This window comes from Micropterus salmoides, unplaced genomic scaffold (assembly GCF_014851395.1).
Source record: "Micropterus salmoides isolate LMB-PRFRI ecotype aquatic unplaced genomic scaffold, ASM1485139v1 Ms_hic_scaffold_19, whole genome shotgun sequence".
In the NCBI taxonomy this organism is placed as follows: domain Eukaryota; kingdom Metazoa; phylum Chordata; class Actinopteri; order Centrarchiformes; family Centrarchidae; genus Micropterus; species Micropterus salmoides.
Genome location: NW_024041039.1, coordinates 32,176,502 through 32,200,221, shown reverse-complemented (window position 1 = coordinate 32,200,221; position 23,720 = coordinate 32,176,502). Strand labels below are relative to the sequence as shown.

The 23,720-nt window shown below is 43.4% G+C and overlaps 1 protein-coding gene and 1 long non-coding RNA gene across 2 annotated transcripts in view; both read left to right on the top strand.

Annotated features, from left to right (window-relative positions):
• Window positions 1-9,334: 9,334 nt before the first annotated feature.
• LOC119910187 lies at window positions 9,335-9,712 on the top strand. Its single transcript, XR_005445595.1, has 3 exons — window positions 9,335-9,387; window positions 9,468-9,518; window positions 9,649-9,712. It is a non-coding gene; the product is annotated as an uncharacterized LOC119910187 (long non-coding RNA).
• Window positions 9,713-10,647: 935 nt separating this feature from the next.
• lrit3b (leucine-rich repeat, immunoglobulin-like and transmembrane domains 3b) overlaps window positions 10,648-23,720 on the top strand; it is a 33,915-nt gene continuing 20,842 nt past the window's right edge. Inside the window, exons 1-6 of the mRNA XM_038728349.1 lie at window positions 10,648-10,660; window positions 10,737-10,765; window positions 12,078-12,133; window positions 15,102-15,476; window positions 15,598-15,633; window positions 23,316-23,336. Coding sequence (XP_038584277.1) covers window positions 10,648-10,660; window positions 10,737-10,765; window positions 12,078-12,133; window positions 15,102-15,476; window positions 15,598-15,633; window positions 23,316-23,336 — 530 coding nt within the window. The remainder of the gene's footprint in view (window positions 10,661-10,736; window positions 10,766-12,077; window positions 12,134-15,101; window positions 15,477-15,597; window positions 15,634-23,315; window positions 23,337-23,720) is intronic.

Sequence of the window (23,720 nt, the reverse complement as noted above, 5' to 3'; positions counted from 1 at the left end):
AGCGGGCCAGGCAGGTGTGAGCTTGCACACCATGGCGGTGCTTCAAGCCTACCAAGCCGACCTGCTACAGGAGATGGTTCAGAGGGGGGGTCCCTCTGAGGAAGATCTGGCAGAGCTTCACAGAACCACGGAGCGTTAGACGCAGGGCGAACTCAGCCTTCTGAGAGACGCGATCTGAGGACCGTCATCCAGTCCCGACGGAGCTCATGGAAGACCGGGGTAGGGGAGTCTTTTAGGGCTGAGGCTCAACGCAAAGAAGAGTGTGCTGGCGCCCACCCAACGGACTACGTTCCTAGGGGTAGTATGGGATTTGACAACGATGCGGGCACAATTGTCTCCGGCACGTGTCGACACCATATTGGCTGCCGTGAAAGGGGTGAAGTTAGGCCACGCCATCACTATAAAACACTTTCAACGAGTGTTGGGTCTCCTGGCGGCTGCGTCCAGCGTAATACCATCTGGACTGCTGCACATGAGACCCCTGCAGTGGTGGCTAAGGACCAAGGGATTTTTCCCGAGGGGAAATCCTCTCCGTCTGATTTGGGTTACGCGCAAGTGTCTTCGTTCCCTATCAGTTTGGAAGGAAACTTGGTTCCTGTCCCAGGGGCCCATGCTGGGAGGGTCTTGTCGCCGGCTGGTCATTTCGACAGACGCCTCCCTCATGGGCTGGGGCACGGTCATGGACGGCCGCTTTGCAAGGGGATCCTGGCAGGTGCATCAATCTGAGTGGCATATCAACTGTCTCAAGATGTTGGCGGTGTTCCAGGCTCTAAGGAGTTTCCTGCCCGATCTCCAAGGCCACCACGTCCTGGTTCGTTCCGACAACACAGCGGTGGTGGCCTATCTGAATCACCAGGGCGGTCTACGCTCGCGCCCTCTGTACAGACTGGCGCGTCAGATCCTCCTGTGGTCCCAGCAGAGCTTACTATCGCTCAGGGCGATGTATCTCCCGGGGACGCAGAATCAGGGAGCAGACCTGCTGTCGAGGCAGGGGCTGAGGCCCGGGGAATGGAGACTTCACCCCGAAGTGGTGTAGCTCTTGTGCGAAGAGTTCGGCCCCATAGACGTGGATCTGTTTGCATCTCAAGAGACTACGCACTGCCCGCTATGGTTTTCTCTCGTTCCTCCAGCACTGCTCTGGTCTGGACGCCATGGTACATTCGTGGCCGAGGCTACGTCTGTACGCTTTTCCCCCAGTCGCTCTGCTCCCGGGGGTTCTGGAGCGGGTCCGCCAGGACAATGTCGGCCTACTGCTCGTAGCCCCGTTCTGGCCAACCCGGGTGTGGTTCTTCATCATGATCGCTCCTGGACGGCCCGCCGTGGCGGGTCCCTCTGAGGAGAGACCTGCTGTCTCAGGTGCAGGGCCGGGTTCTTCACCCTTGCCCCGCCATATGGCGACTGTGGGTCTGGCCCCTGAGGGGGCACTGGACCTAGAGGCGGGTCTAACAGCCGGAGCAGTCGAGACCCTCCTCAGCTCCAGGGCCCCATCCACACGGACCCTCCGTAGTGCCCGGAGGATGAGACCTGCGACTCGGTCCAAGGTTCCCACTTGGGATCTGGCGGTGGTTCTTGGGACGTTGGCTGAGGCCCCCTTCAAACCCCTGGAGTCAGCTGAGGCTAAGCACTTGACCCTCAAGATGGCCTTTCTCCTTGCTATCACCTATCTGAGGAGGGTGGGGGATCTCCAAGCGCTTTCGGTTTCCCCGCAAGCCTGGAGTTTGCCCCGGGGAATATTAGGGCTATCCTGCACCCTCGTCCAGGATACATCCCTAAAGTGCTTTCTTGTGCGGCAGGGTCCACAGTGCTGCAGGCATTTCATCCTCCACCTCATGTGACAGCGGAGGACGGGAGACGTCATCTGCTCTGCCCTGTCAGAGCACTGAGTGTTACACTCTGAGGTCCTCCCGTTGGAGGAAGGCTGACCAGCTGCTAGTGTGGGCTGGGCTCCTTGCATCCAAACATACTATTAGCAACTGGATTGTTCAGACTATTTCCCTTTCAGGTGCGCGGTTTGCCTTCACCTGTGGCTGTGAGGGCTCATTCTACCAGAGGCATGGCAGCCTCTCGAGCCCTCCTTTCCGGGGCCTCTTTGCAGAATGTTTGTTTAGCGGCTGGCTTGGCCACTCCGCACACATTCATTCGGTTTTACAGTCTTGACCTTCCTTCGTCACCTGGCACTCGTGCGCTCTCCTCTTAGTCGTGCCACTTTATTGCACACTGGGGCAGGCGGGGTTTTCGGCACGGTTTAGTGGGTATCTCGTTCCCATAGTGTCGTAACCGACGCAGTTAAGGAATGATATTGTGGCACTACTGTAAGAAACCAAGCTTTTGTAAGAGACACAGCATTGCATATTCATGTTTGATGTATTTGTCACAAGATCTCTGACGTAATTGCTGACGTAATCTGCACTCTGCGCATGCGTTGGCGTCTGTAGCCACCTGTCGGAAGCTCCGTCTTGAACCGGACTCTTATCCAGTTTTAATCCACTTTTTTCGTTACATTTTTTATATCCTTTTATTTAACTTAACTTTATTTAAGTTTTACGTGGGTTAAGGATTTTAGTCATCCGACATGGATTTTAAGATAGATGACCGTAAAAACGCGATCAACGCTACTGATCGCAACAAAGCTCCGGTGACTATGCTAGCCGAGATAACTCTGCCCCCTGAGGACTGCTCACTCCTTAAGAAAGCGAACAAGAAGATTGCTGACCTTATGGAAGACATCCGACGACTTTCAGAGGAACTCAAAGAGAAAGATTCCCTGCTGACTGGCTTTATGGATGTAGCTTCAGTACAAGCCAAACAGATTGTTTCTCTTAGCGCAACCGCTAACATCCAGGACACCGTGTTTTGGGACCCCTCTAGTCTTCCCAGGCTTTCATCCTGCTCGACTCCGAAGCATCAGTCAACCTGGGCTGAAGTGGTGGTCCGTGGCTGCAAGAGAGGCTCGGATGGGGCTGCTTCTCCTCCGGACATCGGCCTCTCCAACCGCTATGCAGCCTTGTCTAACGACACTCCGGTCCATCCAGCGGATTCACCTGCGGCTTCGAGTCTCCCTGATACGGATCTCTTTCGGCGCACAGTGCCTGCCGACACTGTTGCATCTCCGCCACCGGCTACATCTCCTGCACTGGGCCGCCGGTCTGCCGCCGGACTTGATCGGCGGCCGTCATCCCGGTCAAAAACCTCCGCTTCCCGACGTAGGATCCTGAAGGAGGCTGTGCTCAGACGCTCCGGAGGCCGTCTCTACCCTGCACCGTCGCGTAGCCCTTCTCTCAGGTCTGTTACTGCCACTCCAACACAACACTCAACAGCTCACACACTCCATCCTCAGTCCGCACGCAGTGTTGAAGCAGATTCTGCTCAGTCCTGCTCTGGATCCCAACAACCAGCATCTCCTCGTCCTCTTTTCTCCCCAACCACACTAATAATTGGTGACTCCATAACCAGAAACCTCCGTTTCTTTAACGCTACCACTCGCTGCTTCCCCGGTGCCACCACGGCTGACATTTTAAAAAAACTCCAGGACCTGATGCCGTCGCTCCCGTCCTCCATCACAAGAGTGATAGTCCATGTCGGAACAAATGACACAGCTCTTCGGCAGTCTGAGCTGACAAAATTAGATTTTAACCGTCTTCTTAACTTTTTAAAGCAGTGCGGAAAGTCCGTTTTTATCTCTGGTCCCATTCCCACAGTCGGTCGCGGTGCTGGCCGCTTCAGTAGACTCCTTGGCCTCCACGACTGGCTCCAGTCCGCCTGCAGGGCTCACCGTGTGTTTTATGTGGATAATTTTAATATTTTCTGGCAAAGAATGTCTCTTTTTAAGACAGACGGACTTCACCCAAACAAACGGGGCTCAGAAATGTTAGCTGCGCACATACAGCATGTGGTGCGGTCCACACATGACTTACGTGAATGACTCATCATTCATGCAGCACACCTGGACACACCACCGCTCACTGAACAGATCTCTGCCTCACTGCCACAAACAACTGTCTCCACCTGCTGGCATGTAAAGCCGTCTGCTCCCAGCGCTGTTCCACAGACTTCTATTCCTGTCATCATCACGCATAGACCAGTAAACCGAAATGTGCACATCCCACACAGAAATATTAGTAATCTCTTAAGGATTAGGACAACTGCACCAAATCCAGCACCCAGAACAAACTCATTTAAAATGGCTCTCTTCAATGTGAGATCACTTTCAAGTAAGACTTTTATCTTAAATGATTTTATCTTGTCTGCAAATCTAGATTTTATGTTTTTAACTGAATCCTGGTTGCAAATGAATGACTATAGCCAGCTAGCTGAACTGTGTCCGCCTCAATATGATTGCTTTAGTCAACCGAGGGTCAGTGGTCGTGGTGGTGGGCTAGTGAGCGTGTATAGGAAAAATTTTAAATGTCATCAAGTACGCTGTGATGAATTTAGCTCCTTTGAAGTTCTCACTCTTAAAGTTGGAGGGCTGCAACCTATCATATTTGTTATAATTTATCGCCCCCCAAAACCGCCTGGAGGATTTTTATCAGAACTTCCTGAATTTTTATCTACTCTGGTTTTAAATTATGACAGAATTGTTCTTTGTGGCGATTTTAATATTCATGTTGATGACCCCAACAATGTTAATGCAACTGACTTTTTAAATATGGCCACTTCTTTTAACTTCAAACAACATGTCAAAGGGCAAACACATAACCGTGGTCATACACTGGACTTGGTTTTTACCCTGGGTATCAGCATTTCCTCTGTGGAATTAGTGGACATGACCATATCTGACCACAGATGTATTGTTTTTAGCTGCGATTCGCCTGTTACTCACGCCGCCTCACCAAGCTCCGTGTGTTGTCGCATCTTTAATGAACAAAGTGTTTCAAAGTTTTGCGCAGTCTTTCAGAGCCAAAGCCAACACCTGTCTGATTCCAACACCAACAATCTGGTTGATCACTTCAATCATATCTGCTTGTCGTCACTAAATATTACTGCTCCTCTAAAGGTTAGGCCTACGTCTAAAGCTAGTAAACAACCCTGGATAAATGACAGCATTCGCAGCCTAAAAAGGGAATGCAGGAAAGCAGAGCGCAGATGGAAAAAATCCAGTCTCCAAGTCCATTACCTCAGTCTGAAGGATTTATTAATTAACTACAATAAAATGGTTAACGATGCGAGAACACACTATTTTTCTGAACTCATTACTACACATAAACACAATCCCAGGTTTCTGTTTAAGACTGTGGATCAGCTGGTAAACCCAACCCCTCCTTGTGCCTCAGCTGGAAGTAATGATGACTGTGAATTGTTTTTATCTTATTTTACCAATAAGGTGGTGTCAATCAGAGCCTCTATTACCCCCGTGGCCTCTTACTCAGAGGTTCCTCACCAGCAACAACAGAGTTTTAACCAGTTTTATCCCATCGACTTGTCTGAGCTTTTAAAAACAATATCACAAATGAGAGTGTCCTCCAGCCCACTTGATATAATACCTACAAAATTTTTACTAAAAGTAATAGATTCTGTTGGGCCCCATTTGATCTCTGTTTTCAACAGCTCCCTATCTACTGGTTGTGTCCCTGATTATTTTAAAACGGCTTGCGTGAACCCACTTTTAAAGAAACCTGGTTTAGATCCCTCCCTCCCACAAAATTTTAGACCAATTTCAAAACTGCCTTTTACTGCAAAGATTCTAGAAAGAATTGTGTCCAAACAGCTGCTCACTGTGCTGGAAAATAACAAAATATTTGAAAAGTTTCAGTCTGGTTTTAGGAAGTACCACAGCACTGAGACTGCCCTGCTTAAAGTCACCAATGACCTTTTAATGTCTGCTGATGAAGGTATGTGCTCAGTCCTTGTACTCCTGGACCTTAGCGCTGCTTTTGACACCATTGATCACAACATCATGTTAGACAGACTGAGGCACTGGGTGGGGATCTCTGGTACTGCTCTAGAATGGTTTTCATCCTACCTGTCAAATAGGAAGTTTTGCGTGTCTGTAAACAACTATGTCTCTTCATTCTGTCCAGTTAAATATGGTGTGCCTCAGGGGTCGGTCTTAGGACCCATTTTGTTTTCCTTGTATCTGCTTCCCCTTGGACATATTATCCATAAACATGGCATTTCTTTTCATATTTATGCTGATGACACACAAATATACTTGCCCGTCAGATCCACAGACCCTGGAATGCTGAGTTCACTTAACAACTGCCTTTGTGAAGTTAAAAAATGGATGTCAAATAATTTCCTCCAGCTGAACTCAGACAAAACAGAAATCCTGGTCATCGGGTCCCAGCAGATGGCAAATCAAATACTGCCATCTGCTGGTTCCCTAGTAAATCACATTAAGCCTGTGGCAAAGAACCTTGGTGTTTGGTTTGATAGTAATTTAAATTTCGAGCAGCACACCACAAAGCTTGTTCAATCATGTTTTTATCAACTTAGAAATATAGCTAAAATTCGATCTATGTTAACTTTTAAGGACACCGAGACCATTTTACACGCTTCATCTCATCACGCCTGGATTATTGCAACAGCCTTTTCACCTGTTTAACCCAAAAATCTATTGATCGACTCCAGACTGTCCAGAACTCAGCTGCCAGGCTTTTAACCAGAACAAAGAAATATGACCACATTACTCCTATTTTAGCTTCATTACACTGGCTCCCAGTATGTTTTAGAATTGACTTTAAAATTCTATTGATCACTTTTAAAGCTCTTCATGGCCTCTCGCCTTGTTATATTTCTGACCTTTTAGTCCCATACGCACCAGCACGTACCTTGAGATCCTCGGGCAGAGGTCTGTTGTCTGTTCCAGAGTCTCGACTGAAAACTAAAGGGGACAGAGCGTTTGCTGTCAGGGCCCCGAGGCTCTGGAACAGCCTGCCCGAGGAAATCAGGTCGGCTGAGTCAGTGAACTCTTTTAAGTCCCTTCTTAAAACATACTTTTATAGGAGAGCTTTTCCCGATCTTATTTGACTTTTTTATCCCTTTTATTTTATTGTATTTTACTAATTTTATATTAAATTTTCATGCTCTTATCTTTTTTTTGTATTATTCTTTACACTTGTTAAAGCACTTTGTAACTTGTTTTTGAAAAGTGCTCTACAAATAAGGATTATTATTATTATTATTAAATTATGTTATTCTTTTATTAATTATGTTATACGGTTGCGTTTTAATGGTGTCAGATTATACATGTATAACTTTTAAAAAATATGGTGAGACTGAAGTTGAAACATAATGGTGAATTTCTAATCCAGTAATGTTGAAAATATAAAAGGTTAAATTACAATGATAAATTCTGTGACTCTGGTAACTTTGAAAATAGAGAAAGGGTTAAATTGGTAAAACAGTACATGCAAACGGCCACAAGATGGCAGTAGATAAGAAATTCACCATTGGGAAGGGAGTGGTCAGCGTACACAAAGGTGGAGACTGTTATACCCACCTGAAGGGTGGGGTTTAAGGTGAATATAAGGCGATGTTCGCTGATCACCGGATCAGTTCCATCCTGAGACCTGCAGGGATGTTACTCGAGTTTACCTGTCCTTAATTGGAATAAACTCTTTTGCACCGACTCTTCGTCGACTCGTCTCCAGAGAAGTTTTTGACAACGAAGTTTTTGACTGTAGAAGAACGCTAATAGAGTATTATTAACAGAGTTTAATAAGTTGGTGATGGTAAGGACCAGGCCTTCAAATGGCCCATCCTGGCCTTATCTTCGAACCAACAGTTCCTTGTGGATTATTCTCTCGTTTGGATTTTTGGACTTAGTTGCAATAAACCTCACCTACTCTCCAGTTTCGTCTCAGTGTCTGCACTTGGGTCCTAACCTCTGTCTCCAGCATTCAGCCCAGTCAGCTGAACGTAACATTTGTTTATTTATTTGTCTTGTTTGTTTTTGTTTGCAACCCGCTCTACCTCAGGAGGTAGAGCGGGTTGGCCGTTAATCGGAAGGTCGGTGGTTCGATCCCCGGCTCCCCCTGGTTGTGTGTCGAAGTGTCCTTGGGCAAGATACTGAACCCCGATTTGCCCCTGGCGGCTGTTCCGCCAGTGTATGAATGTGTGTGAATGCTAGTTTCCATTTGAGCACTTAGGCTCAGTGTATGAATGTGTATGACTGGTGAATGCAGATGTAGTGTAAAAGCGCTTTGAGTGGTCGAAAAGACTAGAAAGGCGCTATACAAGTACGGAGCATTTACTCTAAGTTGACTAACTCTGAATTAAGCGCGTGCACCACAACTATAAAAAGCCATTATCAATGGAGCGCAGATATTATGAGTCACCATGGCAACAGCGTCAGACAAAAAGAGGTCATATTTCTCCCCAGCAGAACTGGATGTGTTTATGCAAGCATATGGAGAATTTGAACACGTATTTCTTTTAAAAAGCAACACGGCTGCAGCAGCGAAGGACAGAGTGTTAGCCTGGGAGAAAATAGCTGCTCGAGTCAATGCGTAAGTTTACATTTGAATGACTTTTATACAGTGTTGGGTGTAATTAATTACTAAGTAATCTAAATACTGTAATTTAATTAAAGACTATAAAACAATTATTTATAAAACAATAGTGGATTTAACATCAAATTTTAAAAGGTATATTTTTAATGTAACCTTCTCTTCTCTCTTTTCTTGTCTCTCGTTATTGTTGAAGTGGTTGAGGTTGATTTGGGATTTAGAAAGTAATTAATAAGTTAGTAGACCAAATTAGTAAGTAGACCAATACTTTGTAGAGATAGTAATTATTACATTAATCTAATTAGACTTGTTGAAGATGTAATTTGTAGTTAGTAATTAAGAACTATTTTAGACTGTTATAACCCAACTGTCATAATATCAGAGGTATTTTATTAAACATATTAATTTAATTTTCATGTATAGGTTCAATCCTGCAGGCATTAAAAGAACGTGGCAGCAGCTGAAAATGAAATATAAAAACATAATTCAATCAGGTAAGCCTTTACAAACATTTGACATACTAAATGACTAAACGGCATTCAGTGTCTAGCAGTGCAGCAGCATTTTTGACATAGGTCTAAATGTTCATTCTCATTTGACTACTCAGCCAACAGAAAAAAGACAGAGGCTCGCAAAACGGGGGGAGGACCTGCACCACCACCTCTGACAAATGCAGAGGAGATGGCCTTGAGCCTGAATGCAGGAAGGCCAATGGCTGAGGGAATTCCTGGAGGGACTTCATCAGAGCAAGTCACTCCAGAAGATTTAAGTGCCTTCACAAAATGTAAGAGGTCTACCTACAGTACGTGTTATTTTTTATATAGCCTATTTGCGATATTTCCATTTATATTACTTTGAATTGGGTTTTTCGTTGGTCCCAACAGATTCGGATGTGTGTCTCTTGGAGCCTCCTGTCCCAACAGAACCCCAGGCAGTTGTAAGTAGCCTACTCAATACACCATAAATTATGACAAATAGTATTATAAAGTGTACTTTCTGAAATGCTCATCTTCACAGGATGATGGGGATGAAGAAACCGTTTCTGCTGCCACAGACAGGCCTACAGAGGTAATGTTAATATTATGTGTCTACACATCAAACAATCTACACATTCACATTTATTCACATTTTTATGTGGAGTAGCCTATAGAATCTAATTTTATATCTATAAATGGTCATTCTTATCTCTACCCCCCAGAGTGTGGAAGAACAGCAGGAGGAAGGCCCATCAACTTCTGGTGCACAGATGAACACAGTTCAGTCATTTACAGTAAATGCCACAGTTTAATTCTGAATTTTAGAACTACATGATGTAACTCTAATCTACTATTAATTAAAAATTAGAGTTATATAGACTTCTTCTTATTAAAAAGATAGAAAAAAACAGCAGAGACCTTGTATACTTGGACTGCTAGATCCAAAAGGCAGATCTGGAAATCCAGATTCTAAAACAAAAGCTAGAGGTGAGTGTGTGGTGACAGGTGAATTCTAGGAAGTATTGAAACTATATTAAAATCTACTAAACTTTTTTCTTTTTTGTAGGAAATGAAGAACACCATATAAATTGCTGTGATTTTGTGTTTATTCGTTTTTGTTTTTTTGTTTTTGTGGTGGTGGATATCATGATTAATCTGAGAAGACATTGCGGCATATCATATCCCGGACTACCCTTCCATCCTGGAAATCTGCAGGGTTGATGGGGTCTTCCTCATGCTCTTGTAATTGTAGGGCAGGGTGTTGCTCCCCTCTTTTATTATTATGGCAATCTGTTGCTCAGGGTTGACTCCCGATACATTCGTGAGTCATGAACAGAGCCGGGCCACTTGGCTCCGTATTTGTGATTGTGTGTGCAGCATCACATATGATCTTGACAGTGCAAAGAATGAGAGATGTTACAGTATTGTGATGTAGTCTTTGACCATTAGAAACAGTAGGCTGTCAGTGTACCTGCACATTAATACTGTGGATGGATCTTCTGTTGACATAGTCCGCTTCATTTTCAGAAGGTGCAATGATCAGAATATGTGTGCCATCAATGCATCCAAACACATTCGGAAATCCTAAAGGGAATTCTGATTATTAGGTTACTTCCAGGGGTCGCAGCAAGATATTCTTAACTGAATGTCATTTATCAGGTTAGCCTCATTTAAACCGATTTATACACCACTGACCTGCAATCCTGTGAAACTCCTCTTTGATGACTCTCACTGGTTTGTGCTCAGGAAACAACACAAATATTCTCAGAAAGCACTTAAGAGCGAGGCACACTTTCCTTACCGCAAACAGTAGCCTTACTAATATGTTCTGCATCCCCGATGTTATACAGAAAACTACCATTTGCAAAGAAACGTAAGGCAACGCAAAGCATCTGCTCGGATGAGAGCACAGCCGCGATGGTTGATGTTTCTGATGTAAGGATGGATGAGATTATGGATGTATCTTACTGACTATAAAGAAAAACGGTACCGCACAAATGAAAATGCATAGGGATATGACAAAAAATCCACTCTGGGCCTCAAAATCCTCTCCCGACGTAAATGTTACTCCCTAAGAATTAATACAGCCTCTTCATCAACAGGATCGTCCATAAAGGACATGCCATTTCATTCCCTTTGATGCTCTCTGCGTGTGTGCGCAATGAATGAATGTACTGCAGCGCGGCGCGGTGGTGCAGTGGTTAGCACTGTCGCCTCACAGCAATAAGGTCGTGGGTCAAACCCCGGTCGCCCTGGCCTTTCTGTGTGGAGTTTGCATGTTCTCCCCGTGTCCGCGTGGGTTCTCTCCGGGTGCTCTGACCATCCTCCCACCATCCAAAGAGGCTAGGTTAATTGTCCTTAGGTGTGAGTGTGAGTGTGACTGGTTGTCTGTCTATGTGTGGCCCTGCGATGGACTGGGGACCTGTCCAGGGTGTACCCTGCTTTTCGCCCGATGTCAGCTGGGATTGGCTTCAGGATAACGCAGGATAAGCGGTTAGATAAGCTGGAGAGATTCTCAACCAGAATACAGAAAAGAGAGATGGCTGCCGTCAGGGGCTGTAACCGGCGGGTCAGTGCGCATGTGTGATTGATAGATAAAGCACTAGAACACCCAAAGGGCCAATTTTGCTGGATAAGGAAGACATTTACTTTTGGCAAATTTTGCTACTAAGACTTCAGTCCATTTTCTTTTAAGTGAGAATGTGATGTACTTTTTCCACAACTGTACTTCAGTATGTCAATATTATTAGAACATTACACATTGTGTGATAGTTAGCTGTACCATTTTAGGTTTATACAGTGATGCCTTAGTCTGCTGTGTGATGTATAAGGCTTAATATGAAATGCTTCAAATGGTAGGGTAGTGGGGTAAAATTGATTTAAAGGACAAAAAAGGTTTAGCCTGGCTCTGATGTTGTGATTTGTTACAGTACAGTACAGTGAGGCATGGGATTACATTCCGCTTGTAAGAAGTGTAATCCCAGCTAATCTGGGATTCAGTTTCACACTGCACTTTGGACACAGCCTCAGTCTAGAGAAGACTGGGAATATGGAGATACAAAGACCCTACCTGAGTACAAGTTTTTTCTGATGAAGGATGTATCTGCTTGTCCTCGTTCACATCTTGCAGTCCACTCTGTTGGCCGTCCACTCCTGTCCAGCTTTATGTGCCTGCACATATGGGAACAGTGGAATAGCAGAGTTCAGGTTAAGATCATTCTTATCTTTGTGTGTTTGTATGTGCAAGTGATTTGTTCCTGCATGAACATAGCTCATTATAGCTATTATATATGAAGAATTATCATATTATTAATATAAATATACACACTGAACAAAATTATAAATGCAACACTTTTGTTTTTGCCCCCATTCATCATGTGCCGATCTCAAAGATCTAAAACTCCACATTTAGTACAGGTTAACAAAAAAAAATGCATCATTGCTGACACTGATATATGTTGAACAGTGGACAATGTTATTATTATGTATGAATCAAGTCACTTTATTTAAATAGCACATTTAAAAACAACAGGAGTTGACCCAAAGTGCTTTCCAAGCACACAAAACACACAAATACAAGTATACACAAACAAAAGAACAAAGTATATACCATTGTGTATCCTAATACACAATTCAACGCTAGTACACCAGTACACATCAATAAAAGGAATATGGAATACCTGGTTAAAATCAAATTCAAAGGAAAGGAATAAGAACAACGTCAGATTGAAATGCTCTGATAAACTATTGATTGATTGTTGATAGGCTGTTGATAACTGTTCTGACAAAATGTCAAAGACATCTGTGTACTCTTGCAGAGATAAATACAGAAATTAAATTCAGTTTTATTTACAATATATAGGCTAGTGCCAATTCATAAAAGTTGTCTCATTGTGCTCTCCATATAGAGCAGGTCTAGACCATACTCTTTGTAATATTATTTACGGACACACAACAATTCCCACCATAAGCAAGCATTTTGCGACACATGCAAGGAACAGGTAGAAACCTCGAGCAGAACCTCAGGGTGGGCAGCTATTCTGCATGGCAGCAGAAGAGAGATAGAGAAAGAGGAAGAACATAGAGTAGCACAATGCAAGTACCACATAGGGAGGCTAGGGGACCCATGGCAAAATTTGCTCATTTAACCACATAACCAGAGCTCCAGATCCACCTTTCCTATGCTCCAATACTACCTTTCCCCAGGTTTGCTATATGTTTAAATATTTGACACAGGGCCCTTCAATAAGACAGGGCCTAATTTCAGTTTGTATTGTGTTAAAATATACACAAATATACAATCCATAAATTGCCAAATTATTAAAATAATTTAACAGCAAGATTAACTGGCTGTTTTCCTGCTTTAATGTTTACAATTTCCACTTTGATTGCTTTCATTTAAAGACAGCTCTCATGTGTAAAATTACTTAAAGTCCTGGAGCTCTTACTACTGCTCTGTGGCTCACTGTTGGCACAATCCAGGCTCCATAAAGGAGCAATATACCAATAAAGGAGGAGAAGCATTTTTGTAAGGCCTTACATACAAATGTGAGAGATCTGTGTTTGTTTCCAATGAAAACTATTCATAGTACCTATAATACATTTATTATCAATTTTCTTTACCAGGGCAGATCTAGAGAAATATTAACGGGGTGGCAAGAAGACTTTAAGTGGTGGCTGAAATATACAGAATATAAGATGACTTAGTCACAAACAATCACATACGTATATCAATCAAGATTCCCTTGTAAAAGAGACTGTATCTCAGTAGGACTTTTCCTGTTAAAATAAAGGTTTAATTAAAAATCATAGTGTTTGTATGTCTTAATTTCAAAATATTGCATTGTTGTGTCATGACTGAAGCATTAAATAGAAATATATAAAGGTGACATTAGAAATCAATAACTTGTTTTATTTCCAGATCTTAAGACATTTTAGCTGACACTGATTGTTATTTATGTCAGAGGTCGCACGCCTCTGGAGCAACTAGGGGTTAAGTGTCTTGCTCAGGGACACAATGGTGGACATGTCACAGTTGGGAGTTGAGCCTGGGTCTCTCACACCAAAGGCATGTGTCTTATCAACTGCACCATCACCGCGTTAATTTATGTTTTTTAACGTATTATTTTTTAAATTAATGATCTAAATTAATATGTTAAATTTGACAGCCCTTATACAGTATATGTGTGTGTGTATATATGTATATATAGTTTCAGTACAAAGTTTCAACTGCCTGCATACCCCTCAATTTTCCCCATCAGACTGAAATAAGATTCAAAGTTCAGTAATTCAGTAGTTACATCAATGCAAGCCTAGGTAGAGACGTACATATTAAATTCACCACTTGTGTCACTTATACTCTATACTGTGAAGCCACACATTTAGTGTTGCCAATGATGCAAGATATCCCGTGTTTAACCTGTAATGGCTTTATGTCTGAGCTCTCAGGTGCTTTGAATGAACTGTCACAGCAGTGCTGACTGATGTGCCTTTTTGTTTGGGGCTTGTAGTGAGTAATTTTAGTGCTTTTTAAACTGGGAGCTTTACACTGGCCTGATTGATTTGAAGTTTGGACATGTTTATCTGCAGAACAAATGTTAGCACCGGTAAATATTTGGGATTTGTCAAGTTTAATCCGTCCCTCACACAATAAAACATGAGATAATATTACCAAAAAAAACAAGTGTCCTCTCGCAGCTCCTGGCAAGGCCTTGTGGCAAGGCTGTTTGACCTGTCAATCCTGCATCCTCCTGTTGGGGGAGGGGTAGGGGGAGAACAAAGGAGTCTACAGGAGTGTCATTTCTTGCTGCAGACAATTGCACTTGGACATTAGAGTTTTGTTCTTTAAATTTCTGACCAACCACAACTTTTTAAATATATTTTTCAATCAGGTTGTCCAAAACTGGGGTGGCAAGGCATTCCAATTCCACACTGCTAGCTCTGCCCCTGACTATTAATTTCTGTGACACATTCCACTTCCATTACACTACTGTTTCATCAGACAAACAGAATGGAGCTGGAGTACTCACACTGATAGTATGAGTAGTGAGTGCCATCTTTTCAGAATATAATGCTTCATGGTCAATTAGAGTGAATGACTACACCCAGAACATACATGTCTTTGTGTTTATCTGTCCAAACTTCAGCCCTTACCACTTTATGTTTAACATAGCAGGTTGGTGCAGTGCAGTGATTCCGGAATCGCAGCTGTTCCCATTAATGTCCCAGCTGACACAGTCAAACTGCGTCTAGAGAAGACCTTGATCTCCAGGGTGCCCCGGGCAGCCTTCTACAATCTGTCAGAACTGCGGTTCTTGTGGCTGACCTTCAACTCCATCACATCCATCCATCCCAGCAGCTTTGTCAACCTTAAGGCCCTGCGAGAGTTGCGTCTGGATGGAAACCTCCTGACATCCTTCCCCTGGGAGGGGCTCAGAGACATGCCCCGCCTCCGGACTCTGGGTCTACACAATAATCGTCTGTCCAGCCTTCCTGCCCACGCTTCTCTCTTTCTCCCCAACATCACTTTCCTTGACCTGTCCAGCAACAGGTGTGTCCAGATACCACAAAACCATGGAGCCTACTTATGTAGAGCTACAGAGCTGTCTGTAAAATTCAATAGATGTTGAACTTTTCTCCTTGTCTTGTTTCATGTCAACTCCTCTCATCAGGTTGACAATATTACCTGCAGAGCTGCTGGACCTTTGGTTTCCTCTCCCAGCACAACAGGAAGGACCAATTCAAAGAAGGATTTTGGGTAAAGTATGTTTTGGAGCAATAAAGACACATCCATGATGTTATCCAACGAAGGTTAAAATGAAGGGCAACTGGACTTGGTTGAAGCTACTGGAAGACGTTTCGTCCCTTATCCAAAGGACTTCTTCAGTTCTGACTGACTGGCAGGGAAACTCAGCTATTTAACCTCAGTGGGGTCGTTATCTCGGGTCATCGATACCGCTGGTTCGTTAGTGTTCCTTGTTGCTGTGACGACAGTCGTTACAGTCGTTGAGACTACCTGTGGCCAAGACTGAACGACCATCGTTGGTATCTTCACCTGAGGCCAGGACTGAACGACCATCGTTGGTATCTTCACCTGAGGCCAATAGGTTACGTTTGTTGAGTTTCCTGGGAAGTGATGAAAGGACAGCATTGTAAGTGGGGGATAAGTGGTGGCGTAGACCCCCTCCCCTGTTCAATGACGGCTTCTCAACCCTGGTGTAGATGGCTTCCTTGACACCTCTTTCAAACCATCCATCTTCTCTGTCTAAAATGTGCACCTGGTGGTCCTCAAACGAGTGTCCTCTGTCCTTCAGATGTAAGTAGACAGCAGAGTCTTGACCTGAGGAGTTGGCCCTTCTGTGTTGAGCCATGCGTTTGTGTAGTGGTTGTTTAGTCTCCCCAATATACAGGTCTGTGCATTCCTCACTGCATTGGACCGCATACACTAGATTGCTTTTCTTGTGTTTGGGTGTGCGGTCTTTGGGGTGTACCAGCATCTGTCTTAGTGTGTTCTTGGGTTTAAAAAACACAGGGATGTTATGTTTGTTAAAAATCCTCCTGAGTTTCTCTGATACTCCAGACACATATGGAATCACAATGTTGTTGCGTTTGACCTTCTTTTCCTCATCCCCCGTAGTTTTGTTCTTCTTGGATTTTGTGGCTGTCTTCACAAAAGCCCATTTAGGGTATCCACAGGCTGTAAGTGCCCCCTTCAGGTGGTTCTGTTCCTTCTCTCTGGCTTGGGCGCTTGTTGGTATGTTTTCTGCTCTGTGGTGCAGTGTTCTCATGACCCCTAGCTTGTGCTCCAGTGGGTGGTGTGAATCGAAGAGTAGGTATTGGTCTGTGTGTGTGGGTTTTCTGTAAACACCAATCTGCAGGCTCCTGTCCTCTTCAATGTGTACAGCGCAGTCCAGGAAGGCCAAACTGTTGTTGTGAACATCTTCTCGTGTGAACCTGATGTTACTGTCCACAGAATTGATGTGTTCTGTGAAGGCTTGCACTTCCTGGCTTTTGATTTTGACCCAGGTGTCGTCCACATATCTGTACCAGTGGCTCGGTGCTATTCCTCTGAAGGAGTTGAGGGCTTTATTCTCCACTTCTTCCATGTAGATGTTGGCCACAATCGGGGATACCGGTGAGCCCATGGCACAGCCATGCTTCTGTCTGTAGAATCCACCGTTGTACTGGAAGTAGGTGGTGTTTAGACAGAGGTCGAGTAATTTGCAGATTTGGTCAGGGCTGAGTCTGGTTCTGTTGTCCAGGGTGTTGTCTTGTGTTAGCCGTTTCCTAACGGTTTCTACTGCCTCTATGGTGGGGATGCAGGTGAACAAAGAAGTCACGTCATAGGATACCATGGTTTCGTCTGGATCCAGTTTTAGTCCTCGAACTTTGTTTACAAAGTCAATAGAGTTTTGGATGTGGTGAGGCGTGTTTCCCACCAATGGAGCTAAGATGGTGGAAATGTGTTTGGCAATGTTGTAGGTGACCGAGTTAATGCTGCTGATAATCGGCCTGAGTGGGGCTCCTTCTTTGTGTATCTTGGGAAGTCCATGAATGCATGGAATGGCTTCTCCAGGATACAAACGGTAATATTGTTCACGGGTGATGGTGTTGTCCTTCTGTAACTGTTGTAGACATTCTATGGCCTTTTTCTTGTATCCGCTGGTTGGGTCTCGTCTCAGTGTCTCATACGTGTTTGTGTCCATTAGTAGTGTGTTGACTTTGTTCTGGTAGTCAGCTGTGTTAAGTACTACCGTGCATCTTCCTTTGTCCGCAGGTAGGATAGTGATGTTTTGATCCTTGCTCAGGGATGTCACAGCCTTCCTTTCTTGGATGGTGAGGTTGGAAGGGGGGGCCTTCGCATTCGAAAGGGCTGCAGATACCTTTAGTCTGAGCTGTTCCGCTTCTGTTTCTGTTAATTTGTTTTCCTAATGGCCGATTCTGTGGCTGTGATGAGGTCTACTATCGGTAGTTGCTGTGGTGTAATTGCAAAGTTTAATCCTTTGGCCAGAACGTCTTTCTCTGGTTGGGTGAGTTCCCTATCTGACAAGTTTTTCACCCATCTGTTGTCTGTTTCAAGTGTTGTGGGGTTATTGTCCTTTCTCCTCCAAGACAATTCTCCTGTTTTGTTAGTGCAGCTCGCTCTGGACTGTAGGTTTTGGAATTTCCGGGTCTGTCTTTCTTTGCTCTTGTTGTGCTGAGATAGCTGTGCTTTCTTGATGAAGTCCATGACCTTTCCCAGTGCTGTACTGGGCAGATATGTTTCTAGTTTGTGGTGTATGTTGTCCATTTCTTTGTTCAGGGCTTCAATTGTGAAGTGTATCTGTCTCACTCTCTCGTTCAGTAGCTGGTGTTGTGCTTTCTCCAGGATTATTCCGGCTCTGTGTCCTTTTACTGTGGAGCCTAAGTGTAGGCTGTTGGGAATAAGTTTGTGTTGTCTGCATCTCAGGTTGAATCGTAGGTGATTCCTGTAGTCTGCAATTTTCCTGGCTGACTGTAACGACTGTCGTCACAGCAACAAGGAACACTAACGAACCAGCGGTATCGATGACCCGAGATAACGACCCCACTGAGGTTAAATAGCTGAGTTTCCCTGCCAGTCAGTCAGAACTGAAGAAGTCCTTTGGATAAGGGACGAAACGTCTTCCAGTAGCTTCAACCAAGTCCAGTTGCCCTTCATTTTAACCTTCGTTGGATAACTATGACCTGGATGACTGAGAATCTTCATAGACATCCATGATGTTAACGTTGCTTATAGAGTTAATAGGTTTACCTATCCATTTTAGGTAAGGTTACAGTCTGTTTCTTTTAACCTTTGTTGTTTCACTGTAATGTTTGCATTATTATACCACATACATGTTGTTATTAAATAGACGCAAGATAAGTATATGAGATGTTAGGTTGTAAGTATTTAAAACTTGACAACACCACTCTAGACTACTCCTTTAAGAAGAGGATTTCAATAACATTCTGAAGAACATTAGAAATACCATCAAATGGCATTGTGTTTTACAATTCTCTTGGGAAAGTCCTCACGAACAAGCCACTGCAGTAATATTTGTAGGTAGCTAGCTCTGTAATGAGAACAAAGGAGCAACCATTTTCCTCCGACCTGCACCATCGGAACACTGCACAGCGAAGACTGCATTCAACATTGGAACCACCATTATTTCCAGCCTGGCTCAACAATGACTGACAGAATCACCAGCTAACAAAGCAGCACACCAAGAAATCCCTCTCCCTTTACTGGTAACTGGGCGTACTGGGCTAGCATAGCGAAATGTTGGAATTTTATTTGAAAATAGCAGGTTAAAAATCATTTTCATGGTACATTGACTTGTTATAGGAATGGAGTCTCTTTCATTGCTCTATGTAGCATTGGAATCCTGGGCAGGAAAGCTTTCACAACAACAGTATAATGCTTTACAGCACCATGTCAAACATCAGATTCTTCAGCAAGCAAAGATTATATAATGTACAATGTGAGCTCTTTGGAAGAAGCTAGCTTGGTATTCTCAGTATAGATATCATGGCAGAATCTGCAAAGAAACTGAAGAGAGGAAGCAAGGAAGAGAAAAAGAGAGAGTGATCAAGCAAGAGACCAGGCATGAGTAAATATATGACTGGCTTGAGCTAGAAGAGCTGAAAGGATGCAGGACAGATGAGAGCTGGCCTTCCTGCTGCTGCAACATGGCCATGGTTTGTCCTCAATAATGAGGTGTTGAGAGGCAGCCAAAGCCAAGAGGAAGATGATGAGCATCTCCAGCTAAAAAAGCTGAAAAAGTCATGCAGCTGCCTAGAGAAGAGAGAAGAGCACAGGAGAGCAGCAAGAGGATGGATAGGCTCTTCTCTCTAAGCTAAAAAATAAATAATATGAATTAATTGTTAAATTTATTACAGGTCTTTGCAACTATTTACAACATAAAGTACATAAGAAGTGGAATATAACTGTTGTCTGCAGGTCCTTTTTTAAAAAGCCTTAAACTCAATTTCCTAAATATTCGGCCTTAGAAAATGTATTTATGTATATTTATGTTCAGCTGAGCAGGGAGTCCCTGGTGGTACAAGGTAGATTTATTTGTCATTTTACAACACAGGGATGTATAATGAGATGAAGTCTGTAGTTCCCTTTATGCTAATCACAAAGAGCAAATGTTATATACAAAAATCATAAAATTATATACAGAAAAAACTATTTTGCATGGTGCAGTGCTGAGGATGAATTTGAATAGGAATTTTAGTCTCACAGCCTGGAGGAAGAAGTTGCTCTGCAGTCTGGTGGTGTGGCAGCAGAAACTTCTATATCTCTTCCCAGAAGGCAGCAGGGTGAACAGGCTGTGGCTGGGTGGGTACTGTCCTCTAGTATCCTTTGGGCTCTGCAGGAACCTCACCTCACCGATATCACTGATGCTCGGGAGATGTGAGACGACCATGTCAGGTTCTCTGTGATGCTGATTCTCAGGAATTTGAAATTGTTCACCTGCTCCACCTCAGCTCCACTGATGTAGACAGGAGTGTGCGTCTTTATCTTCTTTTTCTACGTTCTTCTTCTTGGTTTTTCTGACATTGAGCAGTAGGTTGTTCTATGGGCTGAGCACTAGAGTGAAGGAGGTGTGTTCCCCAATCCAAACTGACTGGGGTCTGTTTGTGAGGAAGTCCAATATCCAGTTGCAGAGGGTTATATTTAAACCCAGAGTGCCGAGTTTGCTGATAAGTTTCATGGGGGAGATGCTGTTGAATGCTGAGCTGAAATCCACAAACAGTAATGTATCTCTTTTAGTCAGTGAACCTGTGTTGGTTATCACCTTATTTGATTTGTCGCTTTCTCCTTTTGAGAGAGTAGTTTTGTGTTGGTTTTCCTGTTTGAAAACATTGTAATAAATATAATTTTTGGTTTGCACCTGACCCTGACATCCGGTCCTCTTTTGCCCCGGTTTTATTTTAAACATTGTTGCTCCTCCTCCCCCTAAACGTAACACTCCTCCTCTTCCAACTCTTCCTCCTTGAACTTGTGAACTTGTCCTCGTTGCCGTCCCCTGCCTGTCCCTCCTTCTCCCCTTGTTCTCTGTCCATTGTTGGCATCCATTGTTCAAAACAGGTAATCTGACCTTTGACCTTGAGGTCTACTGTCTTTTGTTAGTGATCAGTTAAGAAACGGACAGACCCTACAGGGGGCGTAATCGATTTTCGCTGTTGTAGCTGTTTTCTGTCCAAAAACAGCGGCACTTAGTCAACATAGACTGTCTGGCGGGCCGCCATCTTGGTGAGGTCGGCTTAGCTCTAAGTTTCGTTTCTGTCGTCAGATTGAAGTAGAGAAGAAGAGTTTGCTTTGGCGGAGGCGATCTTTATCAGCCTCTGCTAGCGACCCGTAGGAGCTAAACAGACATTCAGGATATGTACGGATTCGTCTTGTCGAGACCAACAGCCCTGTAGGATGTTCTGTTCTCAAGCTGTGGGCCTGTAAAGCATGGGAGTGCTTTTGGTCATATATATTGACTGATTTTATCAATACTTCAATGTTTTGGAAGCGTTATGTTATTTGGAACGTGTTTGTATGGAGAGAAATAGTGTTTTGAAGATAACTCCCAATAAAAGTGAACATATAAACACTTATATTAAACTTCCCACTTGGGAAGGAGCAGCTCTCATTTCTAGAAATCTGGCCAAGTTTATTAGTGGACCAAATCCATGACAACCATGAGTTGAGACCAGGAGGCAGAGTCGCAGTCTAACACACTTCTCTGCTCCTCCATTTCAGGAGTTACTTAGTGAAAACCCTATAGTGATGGTGTCTGCCCCCCGACCATCGAAATTATTTAAATCAAAGGTAAACAGAAGAGGAGCTGTGCATAAAAACCTCATAAAAATTAAAACCACAAGAGCAATAGTGCAAACGAATAGGAGAGTTAAATGTGGACTCTTAAACATCAGATCTCTCTCTTCTAAAGGTGTACTAGTAAATGAACTAATATCAGATTATGATATTGATTTATTTTGTCTTACTGAAACCTGGCTGGGTGATGGAGAATATGTTAGCCTAAATGAATCCACCCCTCCCAGTCATATTAATACTCACATTCCTCGAGGCACAGGCCGAGGAGGTGGAGTTGCAGCTATCTTCGACTCTAGCCTACTAATCAGCTCTAAACCTAAACTATAACTCATTTGAAAGCCTTGTTCTTAGTCTTTCACACCCAAGTTGGAAATCACTGCAACCAATTCTTTTTGTTATAGTGTACCGAGCACCTGGTCCGTACTCTGAATTCTTACCTGAATTTGAGTTTTTTCAACTTTAGTCCTTAAAACGGACAAAGTTATTATTGTAGGGGATTTTAATATTCATGTGGACGTTGAGAATGACAGCTTCAGTACTGCGTTTATCTCTCTGTTAGATTCCATTGGCTTCTCTCAGAGTGTTCATGAACCGACTCACTGTTTTAACCACACCCTCGACCTTGTTTTGGTATATGGTATTGAAATTGAACATTTAATAGTGTTCCCACAGAATCCCTCTTTATCTGACCTGTTTGATAACTTTTGAGTTTTTACTGCTGAACTACACGCCATTGGGCAAAGATTTCTATACAAGATGTCTGTCTGATAGTGCTGTAGCTAAATTCAAGGATGCGATTCCATCAGCTCTAAATACATTATCTAGTCACAAAGTAACGGAGGACTCCTATGCTAATTTCAGTCCCTCCCAAATCGATCATCTTGTTGATAGTGCTGCAGGCTCGCTGCGAATGACACTTGACTCTGTAGCCCCTCTAAAAAAGAAAATAATAAAACATAGACGGTTAGCTCCATGGTATAATACTGAAACTCGCAAATTAAAGCAAATATCGCGGAAACTTTAGGGTTCCACCAAACTGGAAAATTCTCATTTAATTTGGCAAGATAGTCTTAAAACTTATAGGAAGGCCCTCCGTAATGCCAGAGCAGCGTACTACTCGTCATTAATAGAGGAAAATAGGAACAACCCCAGGTTTCTTTTCAGCATTGTAGCCAGGCTTACAGAGAGTCACAGCTCTTTTGAATAAGTATTCCCATAGCTCTCAGTAGTTATGACTTCATGAGCTTCTTTAATGATAAAATTATAACTATTAGAAACAAAATTTACTATGACCTGCCCTCAACTGGCACCGACTTATCTCCAAACTCAGGAACCTTAGAAATGGCTGTAAAACCAGATATATGTTTATCAACAGGCTATGTACCACAGTACTTTAAAGTAGCTGTAATTAAACCTCTTCTGAAAAAGCCCAAACTTGATCCGGATGTTTTAGCCAACTATAGACCTACATCTAACCTTCCATTTCTCTCTAAGGTTCTGGAGAAAGCAGTTGCTAAACAGCTGCGTGATTTTCTACAGAGCAATAGTTTATTTGAGGATTTTCAGTCAGGATTTAGAGTTCATCATAGCACAGAGACAGCACTGGTGAAAATTACTAATGACCTCCTTATTGCATCAGACAAAGGACTTGTCTCTGTGCTGGTTTTATTAGATCTTAGTGCTGCATTCGATACGATACCATTGACCATCAGATCCTATTACAGAGACTGGACCACTTCATTGGCATTAAATGAACCGCTCTAAGCTGGTTTAAGTCCTATTTATCAGATCGATTTCAGTTTGTACATGTTAGCGATGAGTCCTCCATGCATGCCGAAGTTAGTCATGGAGTTCCACAAGGATATTCCATAAACTTTCATTGTTATGCAGATGATATTCAGTTATATCTATCGATCAAGCCAGATGAAACTCATCAGTTAGCTAAACTTCAAATGTGCCTTC